General features: G+C 37.4%; 1 protein-coding gene across 1 annotated transcript in view; it reads right to left on the bottom strand.

Annotated features, from left to right (window-relative positions):
• The window catches only part of ACAP2 (ArfGAP with coiled-coil, ankyrin repeat and PH domains 2), a 320,820-nt gene that overhangs the window by 244,623 nt on the left and 59,538 nt on the right, over positions 1 to 16,659 (bottom strand). Inside the window, exon 2 of the mRNA XM_086944277.1 lies at positions 1,601 to 1,658. Within this exon, the coding sequence (XP_086800403.1) occupies positions 1,601 to 1,658 (58 nt within the window). The remainder of the gene's footprint in view (positions 1 to 1,600; positions 1,659 to 16,659) is intronic.

Raw genomic sequence — 16,659 nt, 5'->3', positions numbered from 1 at the left:
GTATGCATACAGGAAATAAATAATTGAATTCGGCAAAAAGTGTGATGATTCAGTGTCTTTTTTCACATGTAAGCCTCTTAATGCAATCTATTGGAAGCACTAGCTGTAAAACAGGATGACTTCAAATAGCCAGAAGCATGAGGTGAGAAACTAATACTCCTCTCAATGAAGTAAAAAACCACTCTACGCATACTTTAAAGAATAGGAAACAATAAATCTAAAGGCTGCTGCACAGACAAGGCAGACCTAAAAAGAATATAATATGGTAGGAGGACCACATTGGCATCACACACCAGACTGAATCTACTGCAGCACACTACTTTGGACTTTGAAACATGCAACCTCGGTGAACAATACTTCTTACAAAAGGCATACAAACCTCAGGATCGCATCATTTTAGTTTTACAAGGGAACCATCATTGGAACATAGTTATTCTAAACTGCTAAGACTGATGATTATGGTCCGAAATGCTAACTGCAATTTTGAGTCACTGTAATAGACATTCCAAATTGTATACCCCCGTTACCCATTTACATTAGCCAGCCCTTTGTTGTTCACAATGAAAGCAAGGGTAAATCGACAGTCGTCAAAGTAGTCAAAATTAAGGGAATCTAAAAGCACGAGCTGTTCTAATGTCATTTTTCACTTTGAGGAATTTAGACTCTTACACCTTGGTACATTTTTTTACCCAATATACCCTCATTTTCTATTGCACAACTCGGATGTGCGGTTACACATATGCCATTACATACAACGTTTATCGTCCTACCACCAAGTTTGTAGGCTCTACCAACATCGGTTCTACCATCTAGAATCGGCTGTTAGCTGCATCCCCCTTCTTTGCGTTTGAATTACTATTTCGACATTGTTTCTTCAACATTGAAAATGTTCTTCCATTTATGCAGCCTTTGCTTTACGTTAAGCTATCTCACCTTACAAGCTTTCAATTCCATCAGTTAATCTGCTAAACCTTTGCTCAGCAGCATTCACTGACTTCCTTAAATCCCATAATACTATTTATAAACGCCTCTGACTCAGGCCCTAACTTCTTGAATAGGTGTCTTTAATATTATGCTCACACTAGGGCTTTACACTCTGTGGTTGTGGCCTTATTGCAGAGGCTTTACAGCGGTGACAGGGGATTTTCAGGTCTCACCATTCTAAATCTCCATCTCATTCTTTCAAGCTTACTTCTGACCTTTGCTGCTTTCCTTAGCCCTAGCAAGCCAGTCTGTTTAACTCTAGCTAGCCTGTCACTTTATATACTGTTTTTTTCCACAGTTCAGCTAAATATAACCCTTATTTGGCGTGTGAGCAATTTACAAAATTCATCTAACATAGCAATTTTGATTAAAGATGTAATAGACATGATTTTAGGAAGATAATCTACTGAAATACTTTGTACTCATGTTGGTGGTCTTATGAAGGGTGCTACTACCTGCAACCGAAAGGAACTCCTGGACTGACACAGTGAAAAACAGCCTTCTAAACACATGAATGGATTCTGGACAATTTACTTTAAAGTTAGTGAAAGATGAACAAGGTTCACACTGATAAAAGTTTAACTTTTTAAAAATGTCCTACAGTAAAAACACATACCTTATCAAGTTTCACTTCCAGTTCCGTCACATCACCTTCAACTTCCTCCAAAGCGGCTCTAAAGAGAACATAAAATACATTTTAAAATGTAATACTTCACTCTGAAGATAATATGAATACATCCATGCTACAAATTAACATTTCTAGATTTTAAAATGGGAGGATTATACTGCAGATAGCAATAGCTCCTGTATTTTATTTACATCCCTATTTGAATAGATGTAAAAGGGAGCGGAGTGTCATATCTAGGTGTGAAGTATAGGCTAACACTACGAACCCTGGTCCATCCGTTAAATGACAGGCTTGGCTCAATTTGGTTGGGTGGAGCATTCAAGTATAGAGGTAATAAGGCAGCAAATTACTTCTATTTTTCAAAGCACCAAGGGAGTGATAAAGGGTTGTAAGGCAAGAGGGAGGATGGGCTGAGACATCAAAGATGTTCTCGCCTCACTTTGGTCTTGGGGATCTTGGTAAAGGAAACCTGATCAACTTGCCTAGTAAAAGCCATCATAATCCGCCATAGATGAACAAATAACAATTAAATATACTTCCACTTAGAAGTAATTGATTTAATATAGCTGATGTGACAAGAAAGGCAATTAACTTTTTATGTTCAAATGACAGAAAAGCAGGAAGGAAAGCAATTTATCAAAAATGATGGTAAAAGAATGTCAGAAATAATTATATTAACAGTTGAATATCACATCTGACCAAAATTTAAATAGAGTAGGAGATTCAAATAAGAAGTGCATCAAACAGTCAACAACAACATAAGCCGCAGTCCATTATTTTAGATTTAAAAGTCTGGTTTGTAATCACAGGCAGTTTTATAGTAAAAAGAGGTCTGATTGAATTGATAGAGAGAGGGGTAGCCATCCAGTAACAATACACAGTCATTTTTACTGACAGTCCTTTAGTCAATATATGAAGAAAGTTAAGTTTCCCAAAAATAATAATATTTGATAGTTTTATGTATACTTTAATGCAGTTTGGCCAGTTCAATTAAATGCATGTAAGCAAAGCCTGAATTTCTGAAAAGCACTTCGGTTAACATTATGCATTATTTCAGATTTACGATATTCAGATGGAACTAAACCACACTTATTTTGTAGTTCTGAAAAGATAACATACCTTGACAAATATTGATGTATAATAAATTATAGCATCAACCCTGGATTGCCAACAATTATTAATATTTATGTAAATGTAAATGTGTTTCGATTTATATAGCGCAACACTTTAACCCAGGGGTCTCAAGGCGCTTGCTTAGGGAACCCGTCCTGGTATTCCCCTGTGAGATACCCCGGCCGGGTATCCACAAGGTGAAAGCCAGGCATCCCGCCGCGAGGGGCCGTAGTGGAGATTAAGCAAGCTATTGCCCAGAGTCACAGAGTGTGACCCCGTGAGTCGAGAAGGCACCGGAGCGAGAATTGTCGACTCCGTGGAATTTTGAGCCCGAGACCCGCCGAGGCGGGGAATCGAACCCTGGTCCACGGCCGATCTCAGCTTCCGGATCTGCCGCCTCTAACCACTGAGCCACGCTTCTCCACTTCCTATCCTGTTCATAGGATTGTGACATATTCATGCTCTTTCAGAACATGTATTACAGAAATGAAAAACGTATCAAAATCTAAATGTTTTTCTGTAGATTTAATAGCTGGCAATTTTTTTTATCACAGTATGGTTCTTAGAGGGAAGTAGAAATCACGACCAACTGAAAAGGATTATTTATGTTTTTCTCAATTCAAACCCATGTAGGAGATACTACTGGATCATTAGTCTGTATAAATAATAACCAAGTCTAACAATAAAGGCATGGTACTTGTAAATGCCAGATATCCCAGACCTCTATTAGTTTCATTACAACTAATTCTAGTTGTATTACTCTAAATTAAATTACAGAACAAGACAGAGAAATGCAAAGGCAAAATATAAAGTAAATATAATATTTGTGGGGGAGAAAATATTTTCTATTGCTTCAATTCCCCCCCACCAACTTAAGTGAAATAAGAATATTTATCATGTATCTCTTTAACTCAATTGTCTTTTTATTATAGTCACTATGGAGTTTAATAGTATGATGAATAGCATTAGTGAACACTATCCCATGATATATGTTTTTAGTTTGACACAAAATTACGTAGTATTATTATGCATAGCAGGAGTGCAGTATACGCTTATTTGAAAGAATTCAGTTTTATTAATATTAGGAGCATAGTCAAAGACAATACAACAACTACTTATTATTTGAAGGATGGCTTGGATAGAGGTCTCAGGGTGAGAGATAAACAAAGCATCATCTGCATAAGTAGAAGTTTTAATAGAAATATTCCAAATTATTGTGCTGTTGTTACCTGGTAAATTCCTAATGCCAAATACAAGTGGTAAATGCTAAAAGAAAAACAAGAAGAGGAGAGAATAGGCAACTTTGTCAAGTATCTCCAAATAAGTTAAGACTTAGAAGTGATCCCAATGTAAAACATCTCAGCCAAAATTTGGCTATAAAGAGGTTTGATCAAATTAATACATTGGGAGCAACATGGAGGAGTTTAACACTTGAAATATAAACTGACATTTGACTTTATCAAATGCCTTCTCTGCGTCCAGAGCTAATAATCCTGAATGTGAATGTGAATTACAAATTGAAATCAAAATGTGACAAATGAGTCTAGTATTATGTGACCACCTTTAATAAAACCAGCTTGGCATGGAAGAATTGGGTAATACAGTTTTTTCCAGAGATTGTGTTGCCTTGATTTATTAGTTGAACTATAAAGATAGACTAGCTGGGCCTCTGTCTGGTTTTGGATAAAAAATGAAAAAAGGCTTTGGAAAATTATCCTGCAACCGGGTATTAAGGGGCAAACGCTGTAAATTGGGTTAAATGTTATAGAACTTGTTGAGAAAAACAGTTTTATAAAAAATAAACAGATGGGATACTATCAGTATATGGTGTTTTCTCATAATTAAGTGATGAGATGAAGTTTTTCATTAGGCACGTAAGGGTAGCTAATACTTTAGCACTTTAAGAACTAATAGGCATATGACTAAAAGTTAAGAAGGCATCGATACATTTAGAAATAATAGCTGCAGGTGTAGTATATAAATGATGGAAAAATGACTGAAGTTCATTATGTACAGATTTTGAGGAAAACAATAGTTTCCCATGACTTGTACAGATTGCATGTATTTGGTTTCTATCTTTTTTAATGCATAAATAATTAAGAAGTCATTTTCCTGATTCATGACCATAAAAATATAGTCTAGCTATGTAATTTGATATCTGTAAACTGGCTCTTATACTGTGTAAAGACTTCGATACAAAGTTTATATAGTCGCAATCTGCAATCAATATTACTGGATGTGATAAACCATCATTCATATTTGTTGGCAACTGATTCTTTCTAGATCAGATTTTTTTTAATTTAATGTAAACAATTAATTTTAATGAACCAATGAGGAAACAGGCTCACCTCTAAAATTAGCTATGAAAGCATCCCACTGTACTATATTTGAGGTTGACTTTTCAGCATTAAGGTCAAAATAATATTCAACAGAATTCAATAAATTCCCTTAATTAGTGTCATTAAGAACAGTGTTCTCATATGGGGTGAGCAATCATCTAATTCAATTACAATGTTAGTAGTGCATTGTCTGTTGTTCAATCTTTAGATTAGAGATCATATGACATATTTCCTGAGGATAACAAATAATATTTGTCGAAGTCTGAAAGGTAAGACTCAGTGAAAAATAAAAATTCTTTATGAGTAGCAAAGTGAAGTCTCCAATGATGACAAGTTTAAGTATTTTTTTAATGGTTCTGAATAAAGGAAAGGATGTTGGAGGTTTACATTTAGTTGAGGAAATTCTATCCAAAAGTGAGTTTCCAATAAGATTAAAATCTCATCAACAAACAGTGGAACATCATCAAATCAAATAATTTCAAAAGTGGTATCCATTCAAAAAGTTGAATATTCTACCATAGGTGTGTATAAATTAACTCTGCTGTATTTTCTTTCAAAAGAAAATGTAGACAAACGTTTTCCTACTTGGAGCTGGGAAAGAAGCAACATTGCCAATCCATCCTTTAACCACAGTAGACAAAATGTAATTACTATGGGTTTCATGAAGCGAACATATTTTAACCAGAAGTCTGGCTAAATAATCACTTATTTGATTCCTCTTTATCAGATGTCCAAGCCCTTTAACAATTAAAAAGGCTATTTTAAACTGATATGCAATGCACATAACTTACAATAAAAACATATGGCATCGGAAGTATTTTATAAAATAATTACATGATGACCAATAATGCTAAAAAGAAGCTCACAGAACGATAGGCACACACAAGACATGCAACATGAAAGACAAAACACAACCAAAACGTAGTATAACACATCAGAAAAGTTAATTAGTTGTAATGTTGTAGAGGACAGTATGGCGGAATATACAGAAAATATTTTTGAACATATCAGAGCTCTTCAGAATCAAGGTCTTACTAGGACTTTAAATGATGCTGGTCCAAGAAGTCAATTAAATCTAAAAGGGAGTTGAAGGGTTAAGAATTACAGTGCTTCCAGATGCTTACAGCAGAAGGATAAACATCTATATTTACAGTGTTTGACCTTTAGTCTAAGCCAGAAAACAGTAAAGATTTTACAAATAACTACAACTTCTTTAGCAAAATCTTAGTGAATATTGATGTTATGACCATTAGCTAATAACAATGGTATCTCCATGTCGGAGTTCTCAATCCTGAGTGATGATTACATAATACCTTGAAGATAACTTGTCTACGTTAGGACTGATTTGCCTTTCATTGAGATAGGCTACACTGAGACTTTAGAATTCCAAACTTCTTTAAGAGTTTTATATTCAATAGTTTAGGTAATAGATTAGCCAAGTAATTTTAGTGGGTTTGACTATCCACATTTTACAACAGATTAAAAGGTGCACTCTATTGCCTGCTATGATTATCCACGTCCAGAATCAATTTACTTAATATTGAAACTTTAGCAATAACAGGACCATTTGGGAAATTCTGGTTTCATCATCTTGGGGAGTTTATTTTTGTTGTCATATTCTTTCTCTGATCATTTTTAATATCTGTGCCACTCATATCAGTGGTATTGTGAATAACTTAAAGTTATGCAAACTTTTACTAAGCAAAGGCTTTTGTGCTTCAACTACTTTAGATTTGTTTGTTGGAAGTGAAATAACCTGGTTTATTTTGTTGCCATTAACTTGTGAAGAATTATTTTCCAATGATTTAGTACGCATATTAGTTATAGAGCTGTAGCTCTTCATATACACAAACAGATTTGAATACATGCAGATATCCAGCACAGTAGTAATTTGACCTTAGCAATGTAGATTGATCAGTGATTTAACAATGTTTAAAGAGGAAAACCCCAATATTTGGGTTTTAGCTGATGACCAAAAAAATCACCTACAAAGAGAAAGGAAGCAGTGTCTAGCAATATAAATGATATTGATCCTTTTAAAGGGAAAGCCTTCACCTTATTTGAAATCACTGTGCAATGCCTACCTTAAAAAAGAAAGAAGGAGCAACCTTACTGACAATATTCCCTTTGCTGTTGATTATGCTGCCTTCCCGGACGTGAACTTCAGGCACAACCAATCAGAGCCATGCTCTGGCACCAATCCTTCTCCTAAAAAATCTGTCCTCCTCACAATTCTATCGGAGAAACAGTGCTTCTTCACTGGAGGTTCTCTCAGTAGTACAACGGATATACAAAGCATACATAAAACATGAAACTATGAAGATCCTACAGCAGCGCGTACATCCTTCTTCACACACTCTGTGTTCCTTGTGTCCCATCCTCTGAATGTAACCTTACCTCAAAATTACAATGTACTTCTAGGGTATTCACCCTAGTGGAAACTAGAACCACCTCTTGTTGAATGCAACAACAAATACTTCGCTACTTCTCACCTGGCTATGTTCATAACGTGCGTCTTTGGAAGAGGTCGAATACGGATGGACTTTATGCATACATTTAATCATTCTGAGCAAAGCTTTGGAATCAACCCTAAATGGCAGGCTGCCTGATAACTTGTAAAAGGAGAGAAACAGTTCACCGAAGTAAAGTAAACATGCCAAACCTTTTTTTGAGACAAACACTGGTATTTATTTCTGTACAAACTTAAGCTGATCAGCAAGTCATGGCAAACATAAATCAGGGCAGACCAAATAAAACAATGAGGTTTACTAATCGACAGCATCATCAATTAAAGTCTAGAATTCAACAGATGTGTTGCATATTAATTGAAATCAAAAGGCAGCAGGGAAGGGATATATGATTAAATGTGTTGTTTGTACAATGTAACGCTGAATTCAACATAGATGGAGTGTACTACCTGGTGCACGAGCCACACTAACTTTGACTAAATCATCATTTTAGGACCACACTACTACAAATCTCTATGTGGTGCGTAATCACCTATATCTCGATAATAAACGTAAACTATCTGAGAAGGAAGATTATTTTTAAGGTTTCACAATGTAAACCAAGGAGATAACAGTCTTAAAAATTAAGTAACAAAGAAAATGACGACATCAGGAATATAGATGTTATTATATACAGTACTAATCTAAAATGGAAGCAGCCTGTTTAATAAATTACACATTTAAAGACTGATTTATTGAACTTTCACATAGCAGAATCTACATTAGGAAGGCCCTACATAGTACTTTCACCACTACACTGTGCCGGCTCAAACACCACCACATTGGATGCTCTCCAGGAAAGAACATGCTACTTCAGTCTGAGAAAATATATTGGATGGGCCATCATGCAACATTCTCAAATACAGTGGATACCGCAGTGACGACATAAGAGCTAATTCCTTTTTTACTTCCAGGTGTTCTCTTCCCTTTGCCTCAGTAGCTGCCCTCAGGTCAGGAAAAAGAACGATCCAAGGTTCCTGAACCTACAGACTTTGCTTCAATATGCCCGATTAGCCCGAGCAGATGGAACAGAGTCAACCCAAGTTAAGCTGATCAGGAGTTCCAGGAGGCTTTCGAACTCATTTGGAGCATTAGTGTTATAGGTGCACCAAGGAACATTCATGGCTGAATCTTCTCGGGTAAAACTGGAGTCCGTGGCACTTCTGCAACTGTCATACACATCTTGGAAACACGAAGGCCACAGGAAAGCATCTTCTGTTCCTCACTTTACCTTGTCTGCTGGCCCTCCAGTCAAAGGAACACCAGCTTCAAGCAGGCTAACATTATCTCTTGCTGTCTAAACGGCTTGAAGCTACTCAACAAACCTCTTCAGGAAGCCAATGAACAGAAGCATCTTACGAGGTGAATTTTGCCCTTCACCAACCTCCGCCCATATTCTCCTTTCAGTCTTGATGCAGAATATTTTCTGTGTTACAGGTTGGAGCAAAATCTGTAGACTACATTAAACGAGCAGGAGAAAACTGTCTCACTCATCCTGCCAAAAGTGACATTGTCCAATCAAGCTCCCACAAAACTGTTAGGCTTTCCTTCATACCAGTTAGGCCCAAGTACAACACATTTTCAATCTATGGCCTGGAGGCCCCGTTAATCTGCTTCTTATTTTACTTGTGTTCAAAGATGTTCTTCTTTGCTAGCGTTACTGGAAAATTGTGTCTGCTCCGAATCACAGAAGGAATGCCTGCTGTCCCCAGGAATCTGAGACAGTGGCATTTAACTATCCGGGAAATGGACTTCAATGATGAACATTCAAGCATTTCCATTCAAGCTATAATAGGAAACACATTACAATAAGACGTTCGCCTGTCTTGTTTACAGGGCTGTTTAACAGGCCTTGACTGATGAGCTTTCATTTATAATATGAGGAACATGTTTTATCACCAATGATCGGTATACAGACTAAGATCTATACTAGATAATGTGTATCACTTTCCTTGTGGCCCTTTGTACTTTGGTGATCAATTACTCATTACAAAAAAAGTCTCATGTAGAATCTGAACTTGAAGGTAAAACTCAAATAATGGTTTTTAATGAATTTGTACTTTTCATAGGTTTCCTTTGAAGACTCAACGCCAAGAAGGGTAAACGCTAAAACCAATACATGCTGCATATCCTGTAGGACTGACTTAAATAGAAACAAATATTGTGTTCACATAATGAGGGTGGTCAGAAGGTGGTTTGTGGTGAATCAAACAAAGCATTATATAAAGCAACATTAAATAGTACTTTTGGTTGTCAGGGTGTCTCACAGAGCTGTCATTCTGGAGAAACTGTCCATTTTGGTACATGCAAGCCAATTTTTTTTTCGACTAACTCCATCTACATATGCTATTTATGTAGTGCTATTTATGTAGGTGTGCAGAGTGTAATATGCTAATTATTCTCATTACGAATCCTCAAGCAAATTATATCTGCATGTGCGGATTATGACAGAAGCTAACCTGAGTACGAAAAAGTGCGTGTTTGTGTATATACATATATATATATATACACACACATACACCCCCAAATATATACATATATACACACACATATAAACATATGAGATAGTAGCTAAAAATGTGCGAAGTCATGGTGAATTTTTTCAATAACTAAATTTGGCGAAGGGAGAAAAATGTGAATATCAAATTTCACTCTACTTGTTTTAAAACAGACATCCGGTATTTCCATAAGTTTGCATACATCCACCTGGGGCGGGAATTGGAAATATTATCAGGTGTTCCTCATGACTGCCTGCCCGTGCTCTTTTTTTTCAGCCTGTGAACAAGAACACAGTGTTTGAAATGTGTTGGGCATTTTGATAAAGTGATGTGGAGAGGGAGACTACAACACGGGAGTTATCAAATAAAGATGTTAAAACGTCTTCATTTGAGGGCACCTCATTGGAATAGTAAAATAAAATAAAAGGGCACCCAATATGAGAGATAAATTAGTGGCAAATAACCCAATTGAACCACCAAAAACAAACTGGCTAAGTCAACGAAAAGGTTTGTTCAGGTGTAAAACCTGCAAAGCCTGCCAGAACGGAGTAAACACCACTAGTTTTGGGAAAGCATTTGGGGCAGGAGACCACATGATCACAAAATCTCTGTCTCGAGTGTCCCTGCTGGCTTAGGTATGTGGGAAGTACCAAGCTGCAGGGGCACAAAAGGATTTTGCAACATATTAGAGCAATTAAAAATTGCGACCCAGTGTACCTAGTTGCTCGCCATTTTAACGAAACCCATCAAGCAGATCCCAAGTTCTTAAAATACTACATCATAGACAGTGTACCCTTTAATAAAAGAGGTGGAGACAGAGAGGGTGCCCTGAGAAATCTGGAAACCAGATATATTTTAGAACTTGACTCCAAACATCCAAATGACCTCAATATGGCAGAAGATTTATATACATGTTTTTAAAATTTGAAAAAAAGAAATAATAATTTTAGAACAATAAATCCGTTGAGGTAATTTATGGACAGAGTTTCGTATCCAAGAAGAATCCGGCATTTATAAAATATGTTTAATAAGAGTCCATAGATTTTTGTACAGTACGTTCATAGGAGGAGCATCAAGTGTTGTTTTTTAAATAGATGATGTCATGGTATCAATTCACATTTATTAAATTCTTTTTTTTCACATATTGCACTTCATAAAGGACAGAGGCTTCTGTCGCTATAAAAAAAGAAAATATCATATATGCATAAACGGTGAACCATGAGTATAGAAGAAAGAGAACACCTATGGGCTATCTATTTAGTGACTTATTTATTCCTTTATATATATATATATATATATATATGTATTAAGATATTTATTTATTTAATATTTTTTATATATATGTATACATTTATATAATTTTTTTATATCTTTGAATGTAAAAATATTGGAAATACATCTTATTGCACATAGCACTTCATAAAATAATTGTGTTATATGACATAAAACAATTTGATGGAATTACAAAAGTTGAATGAATATGGTATTCATACCAAGATCTTCAAAAAAACCTCAGGTGATACTCAAAGTGAAAAACAATTGTAAACAGACTGTTCATGCAAAACCACTGAATCAATTGTGTGCACTGTCACTTTAATGGGTGTGTTAAGAAAGTAAAAAATGCTGAAAGAAAAAAGTGAAAAACATGCTGTTAAGTTTAAAAGCAGTCAGCTGATGCATATACGTGTCAAGTGATCAAGACACTTTGGTGCTGAAACGCGTAATGGCCGACTGAGCGCAACCTAATAAAGGATTCTGTGCACTTAATGGTGGTCCTTGCTCCTGTTTCTTGTGGAATTGCAAACGCCGGCTGGCAGAGGGAGCTTGTTGCGAGATTATATATATATATATATATATATATATATTAGCTAAAAATGTGTGAAGTCGTGGTGAATTTTTGAAGCAGTAATTTTGGGCAAAGAAAGAAAAAATTGAATATCACATTTCACTCCACTGATTTTAAAACATACATCCGGTATTTGCATCAGTTTGGCACACTTGACAAATGTTAAGTACATTACTTCAGGGAAATACAACATTTTAGAAAGAGACCCTTTTAAAGTTAATAAATACTAAAGTGAGAAAACTTATGGAAATACTGCAATTTGTAGAGAGAGTAAGCAGTCCTTCTAGGATAGTGTTTGAACCTGGCCCACTCTGCAGGATCACTTCCAAACATTTTGCATTTCCCCTCCTGTTTTGCTGGATATGTTTTTGTTGGCTTGAAGACTCTGCACAATTTACAGCTGCTAATCGGTGTTAAGTGCTTGTGCTCTCTCATGTCAACATGGTAAAATTGTCTTACACCAAATTGCCCTATTTAATTTACTTGATAGTTCCTAGTAAAAAGATATTATAGGTACCAAGGGTTAAGAATTTAAATACTATTAGTGGGCCACCCAAGTAATTTGACTTTTAAAACATGTCTGGTGCCTTCCACTGTAGCCTCTGTGCAGTTTTACACAGCTGGATGTGTATTTTTACCTTTTACATGTTATGGAGTACAAGTCTTACAAATGTGTTTTTCACTACTGAGAGGATAACCTCTCCCATAATATAACATTGAGTTACCTTATAATATGTAATAAGTGATAACTTTGTTTGGGGCCAGGGGTAGGAATGTCATGTTTGTTGTCTGAGGAATTGTAATGTGAAACCCTCTTTAATAATAAAGGTGGATTTTAAGTCCGCATTCTGAAAGTGCCAGATTGAGAAACTTGCCATTTTCTTGTCCTCGCCATTAGGTGCCTATTCCAGTATCCTGGGTCACATGACTAGGTGTAGTTACCCTTTTTGTATTCCAACAACACAACCACACAATAGAGAGCCTAGGTGGGGGGGGGGGGGGTCGCGGAGCTGTGCACAGCCCCACTTGCACTTTAAACAACACTACTCAGCCCACACACAAAGGCCTATTGTGTCTTCAGATTAACTGGGGCCAGGGCAGAGAGTCAGAAATTCCAGATACTTCTGTAGAGGGAAAATTCAAGAAGTTTGTTCCACTTCTAAGGCGGCACCAGGTATCAAATTAGGACCCTCCAACCCACACTTCCGTACACTGCTGGACCAGTGAAAACTACAGAAGGACTCTCCTGCTGCCTAGGGCTTGCCCTGATGTCGGAGAGAAAAGACTAGACCTGCACCTTTCATCCCAGGCTACCTGAGTGACTCCAAGGGCAGGTTAGGCCTGTTCTACGCTACCGGGACACCAGCTCTAGAAGTCTCCCTACAACTGTAAAAATCACAATCATCTACACCACCACTACCTCTGGATGACTGCAATTCAGGAAACACCAGGGCTCATAAGAACACCAGTTGCAAACAACACATTCATGCAATCTGCTACCCAAAAAGGCTGCACGAAGAAAGCTTCCCATTTGTATCTTAAGCCCAAATAATCAGTAACAGGCTGTTCCGATAGCAACAAAGCATCTGGATGTGGTTAGTTTGTGAGAGTTTGTTCCGAGATCCCTACAAGGAAACTGCTCTGCGTGCTGCCTTGCAATAATCAGGTTAATAGTTTTTGTGCGGCGTGTGAAACCATGCAAAGGACTTCTGCCGCTATATGAAAAATCGCTTAACAAATAACATGTTTTTCAGCTGTTTTGCGAAGGCACAACAGATTTCTTGATTTCTCAGACTGAAAGGACACAGCTAAAACATAACTTTGGGTCAAGCTATCAAAGTATTAATAGAGCCAGTCTTATGTACTCAAATCTTTCTGTTTAGGGTCAAATCATTATTATTACTCATTTTTGGTGGCAAAATAGGTATTTAAAGAGGTAGCAAGGAAGCCTGTAATGCCTGCAATGAGGCAACATGCGCATAGGTTTGTCGAGCCAATACTTCTAGAGCACGGGGTCTCCAACCTTTTCGGTAATAAGAGCTACTTATGTTCAGGGAAAATAATCCTAGCTCCTACTATTATTCGTGTTGTATAGTGATCTTATAAGACAAGTTTACATTAGTGTTCACGTCACATGAGCAGCGTTCAACTCAGTGCATCAGGCTGGGTTGCCAACAGTAATGCAAAAGAGGTTTATCAACTTGGAATGTCTCTTCATGGATAATACATTCAAGCCCTAGCTGCACTGCCCCTGGCACAAAGGTTATAATAGGAGTAATCCTTCTCAGCGCTACACGATTTATCACTTACATTTCTTCTTTTAATATACTTTGGAAGTTCAACCATGTTTCTGGAAACATCGGCTATTTCATCTTCAATACACCCTTTTCAATTTTGGCATACATATGTTAATTCATCTATGCAAAAGCATCTAACTTAGGAGGCGGGGGTTCACATAGGAGAGCTACTCACAGGTAGCTAGAGAGCTACAAGTGGCTCACGAGCTACTCGTTGGAGAAACCTGTTCTAGAGCCTATGCTCTGGTAACTCAAGTTATTCATAAATTGGTGTTGGTTACCTGCAAAACTGTTACAAATACTGAATATTTAAAGTTCCCGTTGGCTACCTACAATACAGAGATCAATGGACGGATGATCCACAGTTACTATGGTTCTTCCCTGGCACAGTCCCAGACTACTGGCTTGGTGCACCAAAAGCCTACCTCCACCCTCAGCAAAATGTGCACAGTGTCCCCTTCACCAACCAGTGAGGAGCACCTGACAGACTGCTTGGGGTACCAGCCCACTACCCCTAGAAGAACGCTCTACTCATGCAAGTAAACATTTGAGTCTCGCATAACTGGCAACCCCCTCATATCCCTATGATTGTATGTCACATGATTGTGTATCTGAATGATGTTCATGGAGGATGTGGGAAGAAGGAAGTCCTTTGTATGGTCCATTGTATACAGCACAAAATGGTGTTTCCTCACACACTGTGAAAGAAAACCATTCTGGTTTCTCGGTCCCAGAGGAGTCCCTGGGTCTCCCCAGGGAATGTAACCTCATCTTGGTTCTAAATGCTACCTAAAACCAGGTCACAGCCCGGCCAAGACACAAAACACAACTGTAAATGGACCAATGGCCTAGAGTTGTCTAGTCAAAAGCTTTGTGTGGATAGCACACCGCTGCTTAGGGTGTCATAGTTGTGAAGAGCTCAAGACACAGCCGAAAACCATCTAGAGCCTTACCCTTTATGTTGGAATGTGAAATGCCCACGTCTGTTACGCTAATACCAATCTAGAAATAGCAGAGACCCTAACTGAGAAGCCTGGAAGGCACCAGTGCCCTGCCATTCTTTGCAGATATGCCCGAAACGAGTTTCCATGAACCGATTGAACACTCGACAGGTTATGAGGTCATCAGAGCTGGAAATATTAGTCAAAAACTTGAGCTGGTTTTCAACTTCTACGTGGAAACCGGTGACAAAATGACTCCACCTGTAGGTTCAACCTGCTCGCTTGAAAAAATTATTTCCTTACATTTCATTCCCATCATTAGCTGGTAAAGCATTAATTACTCATGGATTACACCACCAGTTTCTAGCTCGCCTTATCCAGGCCCACCATTATTAGGCCAGAGCTCAAAATAGGGAAACAAAACTCGGCATTAATAAATTAGAATAAAACATGCAGCACTGGCTAGGAAAAGCCTACTCTGGCAGCTAGAAGCCAAAAGGGTATTCGTGCTCTGTGACCATCTATGAAATACAATCTGCATTTTCTGATTAGGTAGGTTCCATCATTGTACACCAAAAAGATCATGAAAAATCACAGGTGTGATCATTTAAAGTGGCACATGCATCTTTAATATGAATATACTTCAGCACGATTTAAAACCCAAACACCTATAAAATGCCCTTTATATGTGAGCAAAGGTGATGGAGCAAAATGGTGACACACTTCATTCAAAAAATGGTTCCAAGCTTGTGAATTAGTGGTACAAATTAGTTAGATAGTGTGTCAGAATCCCGAGACATAAATTACTGATAGATGGTGGAAACTGCACACTTGTCCGCACACCTGTTCTAAAACTGAAATAACCCTAGTTTCACCAGCCATTCATCTGTAAGCAATTTGTAGTGGTTGCACTTAAATCCTTACTTTGTTAGGCTGGATAATAACATAGGTGTGTAGACTAGAGAGCACAGAAGTGTATACAACATGCTCAAAATACTGCAGCTCGATAGTGACATGGATAGTAAGAGATCACATTGGCCTCGTAATCTAAAACATTGCCGACATAGAAAATAATTCATTTCAAATCCTTGAGTACTCAATCCTCAAGCCCAATTACACAATTTGTCCCCACTGATATACAGTCCTGGCACAGACCGCAAGGGTCCACATGCGTCAACAAGCTACATTGGAGAAGAGTGATAAATTGTGCAGCTAATATACATGGAGGACGCTTTAACCCAACCAATGGATTAAAAAACCGGATTTCCCCTTCAATAAATTGCCCCTCAGCAGGAAACGACACAACAAACTGCAGGGCCAAAGAAGCGCCTGTAAATTCTGTTTCTAGCAGTGTTTCAGGAATATGAAAACAGCTCATGGTGTACATAACTAAATGATTGTATTCAAATACTTTTGCTTACTAATTGTCTCACACAAAAGATACAGGTTTAAGTTTGTCATACTTGTTTGATACATTTACACTTTTTATTGTATAAATAATTGACA

This window comes from Lissotriton vulgaris, chromosome 11, assembly GCF_964263255.1.
Source record: "Lissotriton vulgaris chromosome 11, aLisVul1.2, whole genome shotgun sequence".
Taxonomy (NCBI): domain Eukaryota; kingdom Metazoa; phylum Chordata; class Amphibia; order Caudata; family Salamandridae; genus Lissotriton; species Lissotriton vulgaris.
This window is presented reverse-complemented; position numbering and strand designations above follow the sequence as displayed.